The 23,166-nt window shown below is 49.1% G+C and overlaps 1 protein-coding gene across 1 annotated transcript; it reads left to right on the top strand.

Annotated features, from left to right (window-relative positions):
• Positions 1-219: 219 nt before the first annotated feature.
• Positions 220-2,828, top strand: N7511_001761 (uncharacterized protein; the record flags this gene model as incomplete). The annotated part of the gene is made up of 4 exons (XM_057124186.1): positions 220-276; positions 328-1,455; positions 1,509-2,262; positions 2,314-2,828. The coding sequence occupies 4 exons, from the start codon at positions 220-222 to the stop codon at positions 2,826-2,828; spliced, it is 2,454 nt and encodes an 817-aa protein (XP_056989919.1).
• Between the last annotated feature and the right edge of the window lie 20,338 nt (positions 2,829-23,166).

Below are 23,166 nucleotides of genomic sequence, written 5' to 3'. Positions count from 1 at the left end.
GTGTACCCGCGTTGACTCAACAATGACGAAATTCACCGAACTCAGCACCAAGGCAGGAATGGATGGGTTCGTCAGGACAGCCATATATAATATCTGACGCGAACACTGATTCCTGGGACCCAGCGGTTACTCTGAAATAAAATTCTCACATCGATCTCGCTTGGTTTCCTCTCATTTAAACCGGCTGGTCTTCTCGCAGGTGAAACACCTTCTAGCGCGATGTGTTCGATTGGGGTAGACATAGACTCGTCACCTACCCCGGTATCGCGGTGTTCGGTATGTCTTCACCCGGAGTCAGTGAAGTGGTTCTTACTTAACGACTTACAGCCTTCCGCTGGCCAACCGAGAACCCCCTCGGCCAATCTCACGCGATTCGCACCTGACCGCCGACACTGGGTACTCTACGAGACCGCCCAGGAGAACGACTTCTTATCCTGGTGGCTGGAGACCGAATATGGACAACAACTGACCAAAAATGGACAATACAATTTCAGATGGTCGACTGAGTCGCGTTCTTCGAAGGTGTGGAGGCACTTTGACCAGGTGGCAGAGGTCGGGTCTGGTCGACCCAAGGTCGTGTGTCGGTCTTGCCTGGCGCCGCTGAATCACCCTCATCACCCACATCACAAATCTCATGGGACCAGCACAATGGGCAAGCATCTGAAATCTACGTCTTGTCGCAGAAGCAAGGAGAAGGTGGCCGTTTCTGCTGTCACCTCAGGCCCAATCCAGGTGGCCCGTGCGGGATCGGTCCCCCCAAGGAGCAGATTCGACCAGGCGCAGCTGAAAGATCAGCTTCTGCGGACAATTACAACCGCAAACCTTTCATTTGGAGTGACAGAAGAACCCACATTCAAGGAATTGTTGAACCTGGTCTATGCCGGACCCCACGGTTTGGAGCTTCCCTCGTCAAAGCAACTCCGCCAGCATATGCACGATGTGGCAAGTAGCTATCAAGAGTCGCAATTGCAGGATCTGCCCGGGGACTCGAAAGTGTCAATCGCCTTGTGTTGCTGGAAAAGTTCATTGGGACAAGATTGTCTGGCTATGATAGCGTATTACTTTGATACAGAATGGAGGTACCGAGAGGCCCTGCTTGGGCTCGAGATGCTTTGCAGGAATGAGACAGGGACTGACCCGGGGGATCAAATATTGGCACTGATCAGGAAGAAAGGGCTCCTCCGTCGGATATTCAGCGTGATTATCGACTATAGGGTCGATGCTAACTTGGCGCTGTCACTACAAGAGAAACTTGTTTCTTCTGGCGGTATCAGCCATCTTCAGTGCTTTTTTGGCGTTCCTGGCACAGTGCAAGCCATACAGCTCTCTCTTCGGCATTTTTCTGAAAACATTACAAACTTACCAGAAAAGGTTCAAAATGTGCGAGCAATATCACACGTCAATGGTTGGACTGACCCCTCGAACGGCGACGAAATTATGATTGTCTTGGAAAAGGTACATCCCCTCCATCCATTGACGAGAAACATTTTGACTGTTGTGCCTTGTAGATTCGGTCATTTGCAAAGTACGTCAACGAGACCAACCAGAAGCGGAATGCATTCTTATCTCTCCAGTCCTCTTTGGTTCGACTGTTACCATTAGATGATGCAGAAGACGGCTGGAAATCGTTGTTTTTGATGCTGAAGCGAGCCAGCAGCTTGAGAAAATTTATTGACCAATATTGTTATGAAAGTGGGAATTTACAGCATAAATTAACAGATAATGACTGGCGGAAGGTCGATTACCTGGTGCAGCTGATAACACCATTCATTGAATTTACCACAGCTCTATTGGCATCGAAAGAGGCGACAGTCCACAACGTCTCTTTCGTGTTCAAGGCACTGATGAAGCATATCGACGAGTCAGCTGGGATATTAAGAAGAAAGTCAGCACCGTGGAAGCGGACCTTATTAAAGGCATTCCTGCGCCTACGGATGGAGCTTGCAGAAGTCTATGAAAACACATTCCAAAAGTTTGAGGTCATGTATGGCACTGGAACATTCGTTGCGCCCCAATACAAAGTGTCCGCATTTGATGACGCCACGTCATCACAGGGCTTGGGCTCTGCTGGGCGCTACATCGAACTTTTGAGAATCTTTCATCTACAATATTCACCCCAAATGCCCACGAGCCTGTCCTGTGCAAATGGACTATCTTGTTCCCCGCAGTTGTTAGGGCTTGAGCGGCTTCTACACCCACTAGCTGGTCCGTTCCATAGTTCGAGAGGTGAGCCAGATGAAGTTGATCAATATCTCCAAGAAGGTCTGTCTATACTGTCCAGTGCATGTTCTATTCGACACTGACCCACTGCAGGGGCTGTCAATATCTCGCCATGCTCGTACTGGAAAGATCGTCAACACGAGTGGCCAGTTCTCAGTCGATTGGCCCGAGATCTACTCTCTATTCCAGCTACAGGCGCTGGTACGGAACGTCTTTTCACCGTTATAGAATATGTCCATGCACGTGGGGGGTATTTGGATGACTCTGCTATGCAAGACTGGGTGATGTATGTGTATTCACAGGGATCAGAAAAAGGTCACATATTGGTCGACCGGTTGGATCATGATACGGCTGACGAAGAATGGGGGCACTTTGAAGTAGAGACGCATAGACCAAGCCCGATCAGCGATGATGAATGGGACTCAGTCCAGGAAGATATCTGCGAGCCCTCGGGGGATGACGAAAACAGCGAGGTAGACACAGTGATTCTGGAAGACTCACCTATGGATGCGGATGCAAGGGAAGAAAGCTCATTTCTGCTCCAGCCTGTCACATGGTTCATCAATAGTGTGCGAAGAAGGTTTTCAAACAGAATAACTGTGACATAGAGTTGGTAGTATGATTTGCCAGTATGATTCAAAAAAAATGCGCCGTTCCGCCTTTTCTGCAACATAGCACTCGCATTGCGAAGTAATTGCCGCTGGTTCGCATTGAGCCACGCCGAAGTCAAGGACATGAGTGGATACAGCATTTGCAGCTCGGTTCATATCATAATTCTCAACTTCAGCATGGTCAGTCTTACTGGAGTTGTGACAGACATGGTTGCAATGGGCAAGCGCCCTGCGCTTGGTAGATCTTGGTGATTACTCGCAACTCTTTCGGTACAATTTTCATCGCTTCATATCTTGCAAGTTCGAAAAGTGTAGATAGCACTTGTAGCATGTGTATGTGAATTGTATTATTGGTGGAGTCATGTGCGTAATGAAGTAGTAGTGCGTATCAGGCTGACAGGTCAATACCATCAGTACAGGATATCCACCAATAGCGCACGTTCAGACTCTATCCTACAAGCACCAGATTTTGGACCCTTAGCATCAGTGAAGACCGGGCCACGACACCACATCAATCTACTCTATTGTACTCTCATCGAGGAAAGATCTATGCTGCTTCCGGTACATGTATCTATTATGGCCCTGGTAGCTCGAGGGAGCTTTCCGTTCCTGCTGCTGCCACGTGGTTTTAAAGCCTCATGTGGTTCTCAAACGATGTTGGGTCGCTTTTTCATATCTGATAACGGGAATGTGTTCAAGTACATGTGTTGGATTCTTGAATGAAATATAAAGGTCGAAATTTCGATGGACACCAGCAATGCACGAAGAATTGGATCTATCACCCGAATTATTGTGAGGAAAATTCGACAATCTCACCTCAACCCCTCATATGACCAGCATAGCGCGCGCAAAAGGGGATGAACAAGTGCTTATAAATGGCTTGAATGCATAAATTAGCATACCCAAATACTGCGCACCGCAGCCGACACCAGCGCATGTTCTGTCCAGTTATCATCTGGATTATAAACAAACGATGACCCTCAGTAAATGATCCGACGCTGAAATGGAATCTAATCTACCTTCCAACCCCGAAATCAACAAACATCAGATGCAACAATTCTTCGCACGCAATTGTAGCCAGTGAAAAAGCACATACCATCACATTTGAAAGTTGTACACCTTTGGGGCCTGCTATATCAAGAGAAGCACGATGCTCAGACTTGGAGTGCAATTTTTATTTTATTAGCAAGCAACCAATCGTTCGGTTCTCGCAAAAGTATAGATCGTTATACTCTGAAACACCCGTAAGGAACATGACAATTCCTCCTCGATCTATGACCATCATAGAGGATGAATTCCGACGCTTGAAATGCATTCGAGAGATTGACCTAGATGATCATGTTTTGGCATTTCTCCAGGAAGCCCAGTCAACACTCGCATACAAAGGACTGCACAACCCGCGAGGACCTTTTAAACGGTCCCTGATCCATTACGCGGCAATGGGTAACTGCACCGAGCTGCTCCTTTATCTTCTACAAGATGGCACCGCGAAAGACGACATCGACCAGAACAAACGTACGCCTCTCTCCTGGGCTGTAGAATATGGAGCATGGGATGCTATGAAGATCTTGCTCGAAAACGGAGCGGACATCAATTCCATGGATGATATGTACACAACACCCTTGACATGGCTGATACGTGCGGGTCAGGGCCCTAACCGATCAGCCATGATAAATTATCTGACGAAGCATGGTGCCACGAAGAAGGGAGCTACACGAGCTTTGATCAAGAGAAAGACTACGAGAATGTTTTCCTAGACACTGTTGTATTACCTTTCTTGGTTGTGAGGAGGCTGTTTGATCTGTGACCTGGCTGAAGGGATCTCCCGACTCCTTGTATTGTTCACAGTGCTCAAATTGTCTGTTTTAGAAGACGGCGAATCTGCAATCCAATCATTCCTTATCGGTCTCCAATCAATCATAACCTTTGTTGATGCGGTCAAGTTCTACTGTAGCTACCTTCTTAGTTAAATTCCCGAACATCAAGCTTAATGGAGAAGTACAATAGGCCAAAGGGAAAATGGTTGAGACTGCCAAAATGATCGACTTATAGGACGGTCAGAATACAGATTAGTTTTAGGTCTTCATTTTCCGCAAGTCCGACGAACTAGGCGAGCAAACATTTAGTATTCCATGATTTGTCTTTTCACTCCTGCATCGTTTCCATTTCATGTGGTGTGGCCATTGCGTCAACAGCAACCCTCTATTTCTTATATATTGCTAGACTAGCCTTTGCCAGGAAAGAATCATCGTGAGACAAGGCGCTCTATTGTAGTTCAGAGGTATATACCTGGTTCCTGATTGTGACGGGAAATATGTGATTATATATACAAGTAGGAGCCAATCTGATTAGGAATCAACCTGGTTGTCTGTATAGATATCTCGGAGCTAATTGGATAGTGCGGCTTGCTTCCTGATCTGCACCAGCCTCATATCACAACACAATTGACAAGACCCAGTACTAAGACGTAGTCCATACGCTCAAAACTCTGGCCAATTAAAAGAATCATAAAATACTTGCAATACACTTGGGTCCAATGCACCAGTCTAGTAGCGCACGGAAAGGGAAAACGTACAAATACCTTGTCTACGATGCTACACGGCCAAGCAAGATGAATGTCTCTTCTCAACAAAGTTCTTATGATATTTATTTTTGAAAATTCACTTGTTTGTTTCTTATTTCCATTCCAACGACACAAATTGAACAGCATAGAAAGAGCAACGAGTATCGGTGTTAAGACATTTGGCCTAATCTCGCACCACAGTGCATAGTACTGCCTCCGTATGCCCACCATCTGATGTCCGTACTATTCTCGCACCAGACCAGCTCCACTTTGTCGGGATTCTTAGATATGAGGGCGAATGTATCGGAGTAAGCGCGTATAAGTCAAAACTCAAATCCAGGCCAGCTTGATACCTCTCAATTTTATTTCCGTCGCGCCCATCTCTCTGAGATAAGCTTCGGTCGCCGCTAGGCTTGTCACATCAGCGTCTCCGCCGTGTAACAGCCAGGTCAATGGCGTGCCACTCTCATAATCTGAGGCATTGATATTTGCTCCTTGCGCTAGGAGGAGTTTTGCAACAGTCAATGAGCCGTACTGGGCAGCCCAGGAGAGGGGAGTGCGCCCCCACTGGTCACGGGAATCCACATTGGGCTTCCTCTTTAGGAGATAGAGAAGGAGATTTGTGCAATTTCCCATGGCAGCATAATGTAGGAGAGACCTCTTGAAGCGATCCCGTTTCTTGAAACATCCTCGCGACTGAAGCGACGAATGAGCTTCTTCCACAAATGCCACTAGATCGTCCTGAAGAGCAATCTCCACGACGAGTTTCAGGCGGTCAAACTCGGATTCAGTGTCGAAATAGCTATGACTGGCTTTCATTCTCAATGAGGCAATTGGGCGTGAGGAGTAGAGCTCGAAAGAATGTAAAAGAGACTTTAAACGGAATTGTTCAGAACTCAATGGAAAATTCTCATATATTTGTCAAAGTGCCCTTGGATGAAGAGAAAGAGATATCAGGTCACTCCGAGCGTGAGGAATAATCGACTCCAAAGTGGTTGGATAACTATCGTGGAAAGCAAAGACGCAGGGAGTCGAGGTATTTATATTTTTGGATCATTACTCAACAATCAACTTTGATGCCGAGCAGGAAATAAAAGACACCGGTGCCTAGTTGAGGCCTGTTGTAAGCCATGCATTCGTATAGCCAACATTGCTTGTATTCGGTTGACGGCTCCTGGGATGGGTAAGGTTTCAATATGCGGAGCAAAGAAGCATTTCAAGTTGGATTTACGCGCATGAAACCAGAGGCACATCTTTTGCTGGGAACGGAATCTCGTTGTAAATTTGGGGCTTGAAGGGCCCTTTAGTTCATCAAGGCTATAATATGAAAAATGTAGCGTTGAAATCTACCAGCCTACGCTTTAGTGTTTAATCGGGAAATTGTAGGACGGCTCGGGTACATTCAAAGTTCCGCTTACAAAGTCTCTCATAGTCTATTTTTGCGGTTTTCACCAAATGCGGAACGAATACCATCGTCATCAAATAGTTGGTCACGCTGCTGTTGACGTTTGATAAGTTCCAGGAACTCGTTTCTTGACCCTGAACTCTGTTGCTCGTAGTCGGACTCAATATATGCAACGTACTAAGGTCATGATGTTGAATGCGCCTCATCTTTGTTCAGAAAACAGACAGCGTTTTCATAATTTGCCACAGACAACATGCAGCCCCTAGATCTCTCAAGGTAAGTCTATAAAAGTCTCTACCGTCCTTCCCCAGATACTTGACTACACAACACAGGACTGGACGTAGCACACAAGACATCTTCGGATTTCAAGCCTATTCACCTCGCCTGAAGATAAACAAGATGCGGTTCTCAGTCATTATGATTCTTGCTAGTGCCTATGCAAGCGGCTCGCTCGGTGGCACTCTAGAGATCATCGATATTGATGGTCAATGCGCGATATGGTCATATGACAACCATGGCTGCACAGGGTCTTCAGCATATTTTGGCCGACTCGAGGGAGAGACATGTTCAAGTAAGTGAATTCGTATCAGGAGAGTCGACAACGAGATACTAACGCACTGGCAGCGGAGGAAGTCAGAAACGGCACCAATCGCTACCCTGTTCACGGGGTGGAGGCTTGTGGCATGGAGGGAAATTCTTCAGCTGCATGGATTGAAGTGGAAGATTCTGGCCTCGTGAAATTTTTCAATTACCAAGGATCTACATCGACCTGTGCGTTCGAGAATGGACTCAAGCATGGCAGTCGGTGCGATGCTACGGATTCGGAATCTTCTACCAAGTCGATGTCGGCTTTGACGACAGCGAAGTCTACATCAAAGATTATGGAGTCATCTTCGACCACATTTCAGACATCATCGTCTCCTAGCTGTTCCAATGTTTGAAACGCTGAGTACAGATGGGAAAGTGGCCTCGTTCCCAGCATGTACCGAACATACCCTGCACGACTTTGCGGGTACATGGTATTTCTGTCTTTTTAGTTAAATGTATGTTTCCAATGCTTGAATTTACTGTTTTTTTCAAGATTCTCATGAATCAAGGGCAAAATAGAGAGAAAAAAGGGTCGCAGCAACGTCACGGAATAAACGTAAACCGGTATTCCGGCCGCTTCGCATGTTAGCGTCAGTATCCCATCTTCTGGGACGATTGCGTCATTTGAAATTGAATAGAACCTTGAAGCTGTCCCATTAAGATAACTATTATTCTCAGCCCAGAGGAAATCCAACCATTGCCGCTGTCAAGTTTCTCAATAACATTCGAGCTCGAAAACAACCACACGGGAGCCTGGATACTGCACATGCAACCGACAGACTCAAGGCATATTTTTTGCTTTGATAATCAGGCAAGACTAGGCTGGTCAATTTTCTTTGCTATTACTTGAATCGATGAATCACATACCGCAGGTCACCCTAATACTGTAGCGAGAAGCAATTGGCGAAGCGCTTGCTCTCTATATGTTGTTCACGAATATCTCTTGGGGACCATGTGACATCTTATGGATGCTTGGATTTTATCACTGCGCTATTTGGCCAAAAATTACTGTGCCTGGTCAGCGATCCCCAAGCTACTACATGTTTTAGAACTTGGACACATATTTATGAGCTTCAAAAACATTGAAGACGAATCCCTGTGTCAATACATCGTTACCATACTATGCACCGACTAGTATAGCTAAATTGAACCGTGGTCTGGAATGGTGGCCCGTCACGCAGGCCACTGATCGGGCGTATACGGCGCATACTGCACCCGGGTGCTTGATTCGACGCATTGTCTGCTCAAGAAAACATTGCATGCGAGCAGCCACACAGCCATAGAGATAGCAGCCTAGAAATCTCACAGAGATCAAGAAGCCAACTGTGGCGTTGGGAAGTTACAGCAATGGCATATAAAGCTGGCTAGGGAACGCCACAGCCACTGCAAACTACAACAACCACGTGAACAATTTTTTAGCTCTGATAATCACCTGGAGAACATCAGAATACCAAAAAAGCTGTACCAAGCGATCATGTAAAGGTCAATGTAACAGCCCCGTATTGCTAAGGTGTTATTCTCGTTAAACGCCAGAAGACAGATCCTACCACTGTACTAGGAAAGTGATGCCAAGGATATCGTGGTACGAGAACTTTGAATGGTGCTAAAAATTGCGCAGATGTCTCAAGCCTGTAAAAGCGCATATCAATTGACAAAAGTGCCAATTACAAAAAAGATTCATATTGTTTAGCTCATTACCTAGTGATCCCGCAACAACCGTAGTTTTGCATCGCGAGATGACCTGTAGCGAAAGCACGAGCCCGCATGAAATGCAGAACCGGCCGCCGGAATCTTCATTCTACTGCTAGCCCTGATTGTGGCCATAAACCCTCTGCATATTCCATCATTTAACATGATAGATCCAGTTTCTGAGTCCCTCACTTGCGCGGACCTTGTTCTCACGTCTGGCATTGTCACTTTGGAGTTATCCTCAAGAACATCATGTTGGTGCATCCCAAAATCTATCACTGGGGTCAACATGTCTAATTCTCATTCCTTTACTAAATCTTGATTGCATCTCAATGTCATGACACCGCATTTTCGATACCGTCGGGCGAGAAAACCCAGGGTCCTAAAAATGATGTAACCTCAATTTCTACTTCATACGCATGAATGCTTATGGCCTGTGTGATTCTCCTTGGCATGGATGAAAAGGCATAAATAGCTCCCACTGGACACACATCAATTCATCTCAGAACGATCATTGCTCTGACCTGCCAATATGCCATCCAATGGTATTTCCAAAAACTCGGACTCAAAGTCAAAAGATTCTGTTTCCAGCGTCGAAAAGGCATTGAGAATGGCCGATAGCGGGTCACTCTCGCAGCAAAAACTGGAAAGTGGAATGCAACAAGCCTCGGTATCATATACGAATTCGAATGGCATCAACCAGCCCTCCCGGGACGAATATCATCCTGATCAGGCGCAGCAGGATGCCCCTGTGGACAACGACCCAACATCGCAAGGTAATACGATCATCGAATCAGTAGAATCAGATGAGATCGAGATGCAGGATCTTTCTGCAAATCGCAAGATCGAAAACCAGCAACAATCTACGCAAAAGGGCCCACTGGACGTACAGAGTGGTCCAAACCGTCCAAGTGTGTCATCATCGCACGAGCAGAATACCGATAAACTGGTTGAGGGTTTGAGATGTCTAGCGATCCTCGATCCGCCTAAGAAACTCAAGAAAGATCGCCTCACGCAGGATCAAGATTTCGAATCCGATGTCATTGTGGATGGATGGGGTACTTTGAGAAATTCGTCCTTCGTGATCGTGCAAGAGGGCCCACCCCACGCAGCCACATACAGATTCAGGTATAAGAAAGACTACACCAATGATCGTACCGCCAACATTTCCGACCGAGATTTTCGAATTTCTGATATAAGAGACCGAGCTGTTAATGGAAAAAAGATTTATCGGTATTCGAGCGAAAACATCGTCTGCTTCTCCGGAGCAACATTCGAAAACCTGGATGCGAGGTTCTCGACACGTGACACATGCTCATACGTGAGAGTTCAATGGCAGGGTTTGAGAAAAGAAGACCAAGAGATGTGCAAAATTTCGCAGGGGTATTCATGGATTCCAAGAGCCAGTTTCGAACGATTCTTCAAGAGGTCAGAGGCAACCGTGGCAAAGATCAAGCAAGTTTGGGATACCCAGGAGCGGCAATACATGGCCTGGGCCCAGGAATCTGGAAGGGGGAATGGTAATCGTTCCACCACGCCATGTCCATTGAACGAATCGTTGAGCCGGCTTCAGCAACAAAGAGCCACTTCTCGCTTGAGAACACCTGCTGTCAGGACGTTCTATCCAGCTTACGATCCTGACGGTAGCCCTCCGCCGTCTCGGCACCATGATGTGGCGGGCATCAGATTCAATCCTGTCAGCCATGACGTGAAAACGGAGAACATCAATTCTCCTACCTGGTCAGAATCAGCGTCTGCCAATGCTATGTCAAACGAGTCATACAATCGAACTGCCTCGGAATCTCGATGGGAGACTCCTATTGTTGAATTCAGCAAGGCGGATTTCATGAAAAGAAAAGCCACAGAGGGTCAGTGGGAACAGAAAACTCCCTCGGAAAGGGAAGTACTGCAAATCAGGGCTGAGGCTCTTTTTGAAATTTACAAAGCGACGATGTTACAGAATAACGCAAGAGAGGTCCACAATTTGGGGACGGCCGACAGTACAGAGGAGGAATATTGATTGCTGATTGGGGAACAAGCACGTCCAATTTACGCGCTGATTTCACTGCTTTTACAGTACTTGCTTGGATTGCAAAAAATGAAAGAGAAAAATCACAAACAAAAAGATTAGTTAGTTAGATAGTTTCTTTAGGCATACTCATCTTGACTCCATCATGATTCTGTGTTGTAATGTCAGACGGGTGCAGATCAGGAACTAAGCCGCGCCGTCGCAATGAAATCCGAAACGTCAGCGTGATGGTCTCACGTATATACAGATGCGAGCTGATTTTGTAGGTGAGTAATCAATATTGAGAGCAGCTGTAGTCGACTCTAGATGCAAGATTGACCGTCGCGTTTAGGTGAACCCAGACTCACCAAGTGGGTTCCGCGCAGATCGTATCTCCATCTGTCCTGTACATCTCCTGACACACCCCGAATCGAAGCCGCATACCTCCTGGAAGTTTTTTGGTTCTAGAGACGTAGGCGAGGCTCTTTGGGCTTTCTATGGGTCTTCGATTAATCATGGCGCAGATTTGAGCGCAGGACTGATGAAGGTGTTTTGTCAGGGCTTTTCACAAACTCAAATGGTAGTATGGTGGCTCTAGGATTCCAAAATATGCTCCCAGGGGCTCTCTAGCTCCTGGGTCTGCTTGGTGTATTCCCAGAGCCATTGTCTTATTCAGTCAGGAACATAGAGTAATGGTCCCAGGAGCAGATCTCGTCCTCCTGGAACCTATAATAGCCCCAGGAGCTAGAGTGTACCTGTCTGTTTCATCGCGCTGTTGGGTACTGTAGGATGCAAAAGCATTTCGTAACGTGGTTGTTAGAGTACACTCTAGTACGGGCATAGCCAATCGAATACTTCAGGGTGTGATTATTTTTATACTATGGAAGTGCAGAATAATTAGGTTACCAGCTTAGTAAGGTCGTTGAGAGCCTTACGATCATCAGGCAGAGGAGAGCTGGACAATCTTCTGGCGCGCTAGTAACGTTGTGACTCTCTTTTGTCCCCAGAACCGTTAAGCGCTTGGTCATTTCAAAACACGCGAAGCACCTTACAGCCTTTGATTACGATGTAATGGTAAAGTCAGTTGCGATTTACTCTATTCTTGAGTTGAACAATCAAAATTCCATTTCCTGCTAAGTTTATTCCAAAATTCAACCACAGGTATGATCCCCGTTGCTGATCACAATGCCGAGCGTCTAACCAAGCATTACCGGATAAGATGGAGATCTTTGCTGAATTCACCTTCACGTCGTACTTCAGCTGTTATCTCCTACGCTGCGTCGAGGTGAGTCGTGCCGACCGACGGACCGGTGCAGTAGACGGGACTCGCGGTGGATGGGCACCTGATATTCTGGCGGAGCGACGGAGACCACTCCACTGGGCTGCTGGCAATCCCTCCGACTGCGGACGCGACTGACTCTGAGAATCGTTCGCTGAAAACATTCTGACGGCGGCAAGTCCTCCGTTGGGCGACGATTCGCTGGCCGTGTTGACGGACTGTGTCTCGGCATTAGAATAGGGGGCTGGTAAAGGGCGAATCAAGGCGTCCACAGCTTCTTCGTTTCGACTGTAGTCGTCAGTATCCTGGTCGTCGCAGAAACAAGATCATCGACACTTACCACACACAGCATGACGTGCCAAAGCCCGTATCTCGCTTGTCCAACCACTCTTCCGCGCAAGATAGATGAGAATGTGTTTGACACTGTGGGCAACACAAGATCACGGACTCGTTCGCATGTTCTTCATCCTCGGCCAGGCAGAACACACAGTGGATGCTGTCGACCTCGTCGCTCGGCGTGATACGCTGGAATGTCAAACTCTGGAAACCAGCCTGGAGATTGGTTGCTGAAAGGAGAACAGCTGGTCGGGCCGGCGACACTTGCCACGGGACACTGTCGGTCCGCAGCGTTGTGGAAGTCACATATGAATTGAATGGCAGGTCTGGCTCGGGGCTTGTTGGCAGTCCCTGCGTGTCTTGTCTGAGCCCGCGCGATGACCGGTCAGTTTCGTCGGACTGTGGAGTGCGTCTTTGGGAGACTGACAATGTCTCACGCTGGCCCGAGTGCTCAACAGCTGATGAACAGGCTGTTCTGGAGCCATGTGGTACTTGTGTCTGGTTGCGGACGGCGGCGTCATACCACTGCTGGCCAAGTTGTTCAGCCTGTCGTTGCCGATGCCATCTCGCGCAGAGAAAGTCTCTGGCAACGTCGCGGAGCTTCGATTGCAAATTTGACAGGTCAAACGGCTCTCTCGCGAGAGTGGCCAACTTTTGATGCCCTATCTTGGTGTCTCCAACTTTGATCAAGTTCTTGCACGGCTCGCCTTTTTTCGTCATGCCGCAACAGGAGCCAGGACCACTGTGAGGGATTTCGCAGACGGAAAATGGGTTCCAAGGCATGGTAGTCATTGATGTGGTCGTGATGTGGTCGACAAAGGCAGAAAATGCTTTGGATTGTTGGTGGTGTTGGGCAATCTCTGCAGCGGCCCCTCGTCAGCTTATATAGCATCTCCGTAGGCTCTTGCCCTGCATGTCTGCGTGCCTTCTGGCATGCAACGCCTTCCTTGAAACAGACGATACGTCGAGAAATGCATTCGCGTGCAGTATGCGTCGGTATACGGCCGATCAGCAGCCTGCGAAAAGGCATGTCATTCCAGATCACTGCTGCGCAATCAGCTGCACTTGTGGCTGTAAATTGTGATGACCATGCATTGGCACAAGGAGTGGCTACTGCGGTAGGCAGCATAGTCGACACATTCCGGGTTGCCTATTGAAATTTCGAAGTGCGTGGTAGGTTGTGATTTATTTTTTATGTCACTAGATGCAGATGTGGGTACGTAGATAGATTCGGGCTCCCGGGGCCATTGACACTGCCAGGAACACATTTGGCGTTCCCGGGAGCTGGACTCCAGATTCTCTAACACCATCTGAACATTGTTGTCAAGGCTTTGATGCTGCCGTGTAGTTGCTACATCTCTCGGAGGAGTGAGAGGCTACACTCCTAGGTGAGAGTAAAGGTCAGTATAAAGAGGCCTGCTATATCCAGTGTTCGAGTCTCTCCCTACACCCTCCTCTGCAGTTCCTATGCTTCCTAGCTTGAATCTGTCCAATCATGGTCTGTCTCAATTGGCTCTTCCTGGGTCTACTGATAAGCTAACACATTACAGCCAAACATCAGAGACCTGCCCAACGAGCTTTTGCTGTGGATTGTGTCGCATTTGGATGGCACTGCATTATTCTCGCTCGCAAATTCATGCACAGACCTAAATTTCAGACTGCAGCCCAGCATCTGGAAGTACAATGCCAAATTTCAGAACAGCAATCTGTTGCATCTGGCCACCAAGGACGACAATGTTCACCTTTTCAAGGCTGTGCTCCAATATAACGCCAACATCAATGCATTCTACCGCGGCAAAACTTCTTTGATGCGGGCGCTCCAGTACTCTTCCGCTGCTGTGCGTGACTTCCTACTCAATCGGCAAGACCTAGACATCAACATTCAAAACCACGCACGGGAGAACGCCTTGTCGTATGCTCTCCAATACGGAACCTTTTCTATCGTCAAGCGCGTTCTAGAACAACCCAATGTTAGAGTGGACGTCAAGCACAAACACGGCCGAACGGCGCTCCACCTAGCAGTCTTGGCAGGCAGAATAGGGGTCATGCATTTGCTACTTTCAAATGGCAGCGACCCTGATATACGGGACGATTCAGGCCATTCACCATGGGACTGGGCATGTCGCTTCAATCGGCCCGTGATGGAACTGATATTTTCAAACGATCCGCAGTCTGAGGCATATCTTGGTACACAATCATCACAAGATGCTGAGCTACCTCTTCACCAAGCAGTGTCCTACGGGTCGCTAGGAGCTGTCAAACAGCTTGTCAGACACAAGGGTCTGAATTTGGAACTCCAGGACCGGAAAGGCTATCCGCCGCTCCATCTTGCCATTCAAAGCAGACGCCTGGAGATGGTCAATATACTCCTCAGTCACCCCCGTGCCAACGTGAACTGCAAAGACAAGAATGGCAATACGCCACTGTGGCTGTCGACTTACTTGTCATGCGACGAGATAACCGACAGGCTGTTGGCGGAGAAAGACATCAACGTGAATTTTGTTGGCGGCCGCGGAAGATTCGAGACGCCGTCTACGTCTCTCCATCACGCGGCAATCAGATTGGACACCGTACTCCTACAACGGCTACTTGCAATACCGGGGATCGCTCTGAATCTCTGCGTTGCAGGCCAGACTCCAATTTCCGTGGCCGCGTATCACGGACTTGCGAACACGGTTTCTTGTCTATTGAGTGTGGAAAATGTAGAGATCAATGGAAAGGGCTCCATAGATCCGCCAATTTGTCAAGCGGTTGTACACGGTCATCTCGATGTGGTACGAGTCTTCGTACAGCAAGGTGCACGTCTAAACATCAATGAAAGCACGATTGCAGCTCACGACACTGCTCTCTGCTTGGCCGCCCGTGTTGGCAACTGGGAGATGGTCCAGGTACTCCTTGCCCATGATCAAATTGATGTCAATCTCAGAAATTCGCGGACCGAGGATCCATTGATGTTGGCGGTCAAGGGGGAACATTTTTCGGTTGTTGAATCCCTTTTGGCCAATCCCGGACTGAATGAATTTAGTTTGAAGAGATCTCTGGTTTTGGCAAGCAATGATTGCATCCAAAAAACCATTCGAAGCAGAATGGTTAAACACAAGACTGGTCAGACATTGTTGAAGCGGTCTCCGAAAATGTTTGGCGGTCTGTCGGAGCCGGAGACTCTGCTTTAGGCACTGTGGCCTCCACCATGCAATGCAGGACGGTAGGTCAATCGACACCCCTCCATTGGCTACACTGTCCACTGTTGCCAGGTCAGTAATTTGATTGTGAAATTCCGGTTGATTTGGAAGAATCTCATGATGTGCGGGAACATCCGCGGATACAGTCTATTCTATGACCTTATATAAACGCTTAGAAGATATAATCCGCTTTCCATGCAGCAAACTACTTTCAATTTCAACGTCGTCGTATTATCTTATGTTGAGGCCATATAATATCAGACAAGCAAGAATATACAATCCTTCACTCTTCTCTTGCAACATTTGACGGCCTAGCTGGATTCAGACTAGCAGGGTGATTCCAGTTATCAAGTACCCTAATCAGTCCGCCCCGGGATGATTGCAGTGCCTGCTCAAAGAAGCGCAGCCGGGATAGCTGCTTGTCGTGGCGGAGCTGAAGACCATCTCTGTTTTCTTTCAAGTGCCGTCCATCCTCCTTCAAGATCCGATTGCTCAGCTCCAGCTTCTGGCTATCGATGTGCTTGGACACGCATGACTCCCACAGGCGTCGATAGATACCGACCAGTCGAGCTGCGGGAAAGGCGGACTTCGTGTTGTCGCGTTCAAGGTCTGCTATCACCTTCAGAATAGGCTGAAATGGCTCGGTAGCCAAAGCATGTCTTACTTCTTCTTCTTGTTGCGAGAGAGAGCGCTGCAATGGTCAGCAAAGAAATTCGGAGTTGAGTTGTTCCCCTTACCGTTGGTGCATGATCAGAAGCGTCAAGTGAATTGAGTCTTTTGGAAACGATTGGCAATGCGGTGAGCTGCTCTTCTTGCTCTCTTTCCTGGTCTGGTGTGCTAGTCGGGGCATCCATTTTTCCATTAGAGGAAGTCGAATGTGGGACGAATAGCTCGTTCATCAATCCATGATTTCTTTTATAGACCGGAGATACAGACTTGGCATTCTATTTGATAATAGTGCTGGTAATCAAGCCTCGTTGTGTTGGTTGATGAGTGTATCTCATATATAGTTGATCACCAAGGATGAACTGTCCGAGACATAAATATTCAATCGCATCATTATTTTCACATTCGTGGAGGACTCAGAAATCTTGAACGCAGACAGATAGAATCCAACACATTGAACAAAAGCCGTAAAAATTCAAAATATTTCAACAGTAGTCACCAGTCCAGAAGTTGATTCAAGCCAAGAAGAAGGATAGGTTTCAAGGGGTGCGCTCGCGCGACCACGGACTGTAGTTTCAACAGTGAGCCAACGTTTCTTAAACGACTCAGCTTCACTGTTTTTCAACATGACCAGCATTTTTACTCGGCGGGCATCTCAATAGCCATGACGATGTCGCTGCAGATAGTTGCGGTATTAAAACCTGCCTCACTTAGTATACGCATCGTGTCCTTCAACGTTTGCTTCCCAGTAGAGCACTTACGCGACTGGAGCTGAGGAGCCTATAAATACGTCCTCCTCCCCCCAGCAATTTGTTCTGCAATACTTTTCCTTGGCTTCCAGAGTCGAGCGGCCTTTCGCTTTGAGGCACCAGATAAGTTTCTTTCTCTGACCTTACTAGAAATCCACTGTACTGACATCTATAGTTACATTGTGGTCCTCCAAGGAAGTGCGAATGAGAATGTGATTCCCACCAACTTCACTTTGCTACTGTACCCATGGCAGCCGACCACTGTCCGGTGAATACATCGATGTAAAAGAGCGGTTAGACCGGTAAGTCCCAGCACGATACTGTCCAAATTCAGCTGACCCCATAGATGATCCAAAATATTACTATGTGCATTCGCCCAAATTACACCAGCCATGGAGCCCCTCCCCGTGGCTTTATGCAGACCATGTGAGTCATGCAGTGTCCCGCCGATCAAAAGCTAATGATGGACAGGAAACCGTGATAACACTCCAACTTGAGTCCGAAGTAGCACTCTGTCAGTGCTCCGCGAAGGGTCATGAATTACGCGCCATTTCTAGCTCTCTCAATCCAAACCATGGAGTGCGTCCTGCATGAGAAACCGCCAACCAAGGTCGCGGGCCAAGGTCATGATGCATAAATTCCAAGCGTTCGTCATCAACGGTGAGGTGAGTGGAATATCGCGCCGCTGGCCGCGTCCAGTCCGATGCGTTGTGTTAATTTTGTGCCACAGACACGAAACACTGACACTATAATGCCATTGTAGCAACCCATCACCAACTGCGGAAGATGTTGTCGCGAGAAAAGCTATTCCCACCGAGTCAGATAAAACTGCAGGCCGACGCGCTCCATCGCGTCTCCACCTCACCGCCTTCGCACACGACGCAGTGTATCTACAAGGAGTCCTCCAATACGACTGTACAACTATTACGCAGATAGGTTCGTCGCCAGTATTTTCCGCCTTGCGAACTTGCCCTACGTATCAGTGTGGCTTTTTCGCACAACCGGAGGGTCACGAACCTGGATACGACACGGCATATTGATGACAGCGTTGCAGAAGAGACATGGTCTCGCTGATAGGCTGGTATGACGACGATTCTAATTGACCGACTGTCTGAAGCATACAGTATCATCGATCACCGAGGAAGTCTTCCATCAACAACGTGAAGTACAATGCCTCGTCCAATCGAAGAAACACTTGCTGACTCTGATCTCATTACAGGCAACCCTCGGATTCGCATGACTCGGACGCGAAGCGACGAAATTGCGGGTCTATTCGGCCTTGCCGGCACCATTACATAGCTTGTGTCTTCTACAAGACTATTTCTGGCACCAACGAGTCGCCACCTCGACCTTTGAGTCGATTGATCCATCAGATCAGTTGTTATGCCTATCTGACCTAGACTGAAAGAGTGCATAGCAGTCTGTCTCTCAGAATTTGAAGACCTAGGGGGGATAGGCGATAGCCTTGTGGCGTGGGTATTTGTTCCGCCTGATGGTATGGATGTCTACTGCGGTAGATGCTGTCTTCATACTCCGACTGAACGCCATGATCGAGACGAGGCGATACCAAGACCTGACGGAGATTATGCGTAACAAATAATTGCACATGCAGCGAGGCATACGGTGATCACCTCAACCTTGATGGGCCCGCTGAGAATTCAAGGCATACGAGCATGGAGACTAAATGCGGGTTCAGTCACGCTTCGTCGACGCATGGACTTCGGAATTTCGGCCCTCAAGATCGAGAGGTACAGGGATGGATGGATGGATGGATGGATGGATGGATGATTTCATTTACCCCGACCCCTCGCAAAGCGATATGCAGGCTACCACAGCTATATATATACGTGTATGTACATATGTGATGTTCCACTTCCTGAAAACGAACTTAGAGCCTCGTCAAGGCCTGTCGTGGCCTAGTTGCCGTTCCCGTTATTAGGCTGCCCTCATGGCGCGCGACTTTTGAACCGTTGTGACGCCTCGGCGAAGTCAAGCACGGCTGTGACCGTCTTAACCCGAGAGACGATGTCTGGCTTACCTCTCTCACCTTCTTTGGAGCCTCCCAGCAGACTCGATACGCTGTTAAACGCATCCCCAATCTTCGTTTTTAATTCCCTTCTCAACTCCTGCAGTTTTGGACAGTCCACCAGGACGTGAGTGACTGTTTCTTGTGCGCCGCACGCGCAGCGATCATCGTCGCGGAAGCCAATGGCGTTCCTGAAGGTGGACAGCCAATTATGGCCCGTGCGTAGCTGTGTCAGCAAGTACGCCCGGCCCCTAGGTAGATTCCCGTAAAGTTTCCTGGTGTAGGCCGCCGGCAGAGTGTTATCAATTTTCCGCAGGTGACCGCCCTTGGTGGATGATTCCCACTCCCGCCTCCACTGAGCGCGGATGTTTTCGCGAATAAGCGCCTTCGTCCTTGACAGCAAAGGGCGGAAGGAATGTGATTTGCCAGGGCTTGCCGCGTCCTTGGCCAGCCGATCTGCTGCGTCGTTTCCTGGGTTGTCGCAGTGTCCGGGTATCCATTGGAGACGGAGCGCGATTCCCGCTGCTTGAGCCTCTGTGGCCGCTTGGAGGATCGCGTGGATAATGCGTTGCCCTGATTTGTTACCGGGGTTCTGGATTGCTTGCAACGCTGATTTGCTGTCGCAGAGAATCGTTGCCGTTGTTGTTCCGTTATGTTCCGTTCTTGGCCGCTGATGACTGATCTTGAACACTGTACTGATAGCGTAGAAGATGCCTATGAGCTCTGCTACGTGAACCGACCACCGGTCCATGGGTCCCACCTGGATCTGCTGGGATTCGATAACCTCGAGGTCGTTGTCGAGTGCAGCGACAGCAGCGCCTAGGTGGCCTTCGCGTCCCGAGGCGTCAGAATAGACCACGGTGGCGGACGTGGAGCGAACGGCGTCTGCCCGCTCCCTTGCCGTCTCTCGGTCTGAGTGGATCTCAATCTCCGAGAAGGGCTCGGTTCGCCACGGTGGTAGCGGTCGTGGGTCGATCGTCTCTAGTTCATCTAATCTTTCGAGCTTCATGGTCTTCAGGGCTTCCGCCAGTGGAAAACGAGCGTACGATCCGATGTTGTCCCTACGTTTTTGGGCTCGCCGCAGTGTGTCCCACATGGGGTGGTCGCGCGGCAGAGTGTGGAGGTTTGCGATGGTGTTCTGCGCTCGGTGGCGGAGACGGAGGTGCGTTGGTAGAATGTGTGCTTCTACTTCCAGGGTGGCAGTGGCCACCGTCTTGAAAGCTGATAGTATGCGGATCAACACCATCCTCTGGACCGTGTTCAAATGTCGGAGATGAGTCTTGTCTCGTAGAGGGTCGTGCCAGACCGTTGACGCGTAGTCCACGACCGGTGTAACGCAGGCTTGGTAGAGCTGTCGCATCTGCTCAGGCCGCAGATGCCGCAGTCGACCCAAAGCAATGCTGACCTTGGTTGCGCGTTTGATCGCTTGCTGGATGTGGTCCTTCCAGCGGAGCTCGTGGTCGAAGATCACTCCTAGCAGTTTGGCGGTGGACGACGGTTCGACTGTCTTCCCGTTCATAACCACTTGGCCTTGGAGCTGCTCGCTTCTCTTCCTGGTGATGTGGATGAGTTCGGTTTTCTCGGCTGCGAAACAAGACCCGGTGCGCTGGGCCCATGCTTCAATGCGGGGGATGTCTTCAGACTGAATCTTGGTCAGGTTGTCGTCGGCTGAGCGACCTACTCGCCAGCGGAAGTAATCATCGATAAAGGCGGATGCCCCGCCGTGGAATGTGACGGCTTGGTCGACAAGGTCTGAGTTGAAAAATGCAAATAGGATAGGCGACAGGGGAGAACCCTGTGCTAATCCTGCGTTCGCCAGCGGCGTCATCTCAGTGCGAAAGTCGTCGAATCCAATGCTTGCGTGGCGGTCGCTCATGAAGCTCGCGATCCATTTTCTCGCCACGGTTGGGATTTTCCTTGCCCGAAGGCAAGCGTCTAGGCTCACTTTGTTGACTCCGTTGAAAGCGCCTTTCAAGTCAAATGCCACCAGCGTTAGCACTTTCTGTTTATACCACGCCCGGTCAATCGCGTTGGAGAGAACCAAGAGGGCTTGTTCAGTGGTTCTACCTGGTCGCCCTCCGAACTGGGTGTCCGGAAGCAGACCGTGCTTTTCTGCAAGATACGACAATCGTCGTGCCATTACTGCCTCAAGGAGTTTACCTAGTGTGTTGAGGAGTGAGATCGGGCGATAGGCCCCAGGGACCGAGTAGTCTGGTTTCTTGGGTTTCCGCAGCACCACAATCTTCGCGCTTCGCCATCGCATCGGGTGGTACCCTAAGTTAATGGACGCGGCGAAGATTTCCGTTATCTGTTTCTTGAGGTATATCCACAATTGTTTCCACACGAGCATTGGTATGCCATCTTCGCCAGGTGTTGATGATCCCTTTGCAGCTTTTAAGGATCGCTGGACCTCTAGCTCGGTGATGGTATACCACGGGAGTTCTGGAGGCGTCCGGGTGTGCCAGTCCTCGTCGGGTTCGTTCATTTGCGGGAAGAAGGCGCCTAGGAAAGCCTGCGCTTTCTCCTCGTTCTCTATGAGCTTCTCGGCGCCGACGTGCAACGCCGGCACGCATCCCCAGGCCTCTTGTGGTTTCATATAGGTGGCTGCTTTCCAGAGCTTCCCTTTCCCGGCTTCATCAAGGAACTGTTTCCAATGTGCCGCCTTCGCCTTCTCGATAGTCCGGGTCCATAATCGCCGTTTGTGTTGCATCTCTCGAAAGAGGGTCGCGGAGCGGGCGTCGTGTCGCCCAATATCTGCACAGCTTTCCTGCCACGTCCGGCGTAGTTGATTGACCTCGGTTTGCTGTATTTTGAGAGCTGGGGTGAACCAGCGTTTGGAGTATGGTGTTGGTCGCAGGTCAGGGGTGTGTCTATCCACCGCTCTAGCCGTCGCCTCTGTGAGCTTTCCGACAATCTCGTCCAGTGCCGGTCTCGTCTTCGCCTCCTTCCATGGGCCCAGTTGTCGACGTACGTCTTCGGCAATCTTGTACCAGTCCGCACGGTCGTAGGCTTTCTTAGCCTTAGTGGTGGGCTGGCGTTGGGGTCTTAGGTTCCATTCTGAGTATGTTGCGCGGTGATCTGACCCATAGTTCTCGTGGTAGAGATGGCACTTGATGAGCAGGCTTGGTCGGTTCGTTACCGTCTGGTCAATGGTGGTGTTCTTTCCCGGGTCGTTGAGGGGCCAGAAAGTTGCTGTCCCTCGCGGAAGGCAACCATGGAGCTTGTGCGTCTGGAAGAAGTTGACTAGTTCGCTCGCGTGTTCGATAAACTGTGGCTGGATGTGGTTGCCGCCCCACATCGGATGATGGCGGTTAAAGTCACCCGAGAGAATTACGCTTGTTGTCTTTTGGGCCTCCTGGGTATTGTATATGATTGTGTTCTGTATTGCCGTGAGGGCTCGTTCTGCCGACGCCTCACCCGGCGTTAATAGCGGGACACATGAAAGGTAAACCGAAAAGATAAGATACTGAGCATCGGCTGTCCAGATCTTGATTGCCGTGATGTCTGGGTGGTCGCAGGTGATCTGTCGATGGAAAGAGGTTGAGACTTTACGGTTGACATAGATCAGGCTGCGAAACCGACCTACATCGGTCTCGGCAGACGGTCGGTATAGTCGCCAGGCGCTGTGGTTGACGTGTGTTTGATAGGTGGTGATAGACGGTTCTTGGATCAGGAGTATATCCAGGTCCTGGTTTTGGTGGTCGTTGATAAGCGCTTCCATCCTCGGCCCCGATTTCATGATGTTTAACTGTAAAATGCGTAGGTTTGTCTCTAACATTGGGAGTTAGAGGTTGCCGGCGTTCGGCACTGGCGGTCGCTGGTTGGGTGTTCACCACCGCAGTCG

The sequence above is a fragment of the Penicillium nucicola genome (genome assembly GCF_028828085.1).
Source record: "Penicillium nucicola strain IBT 29836 chromosome Unknown utg000001l, whole genome shotgun sequence".
Lineage (NCBI taxonomy): Eukaryota > Fungi > Ascomycota > Eurotiomycetes > Eurotiales > Aspergillaceae > Penicillium > Penicillium nucicola.
The sequence above is the reverse complement of the archived record's forward strand: the minus strand, read 5'-3'. Positions and strand labels throughout refer to the sequence as shown.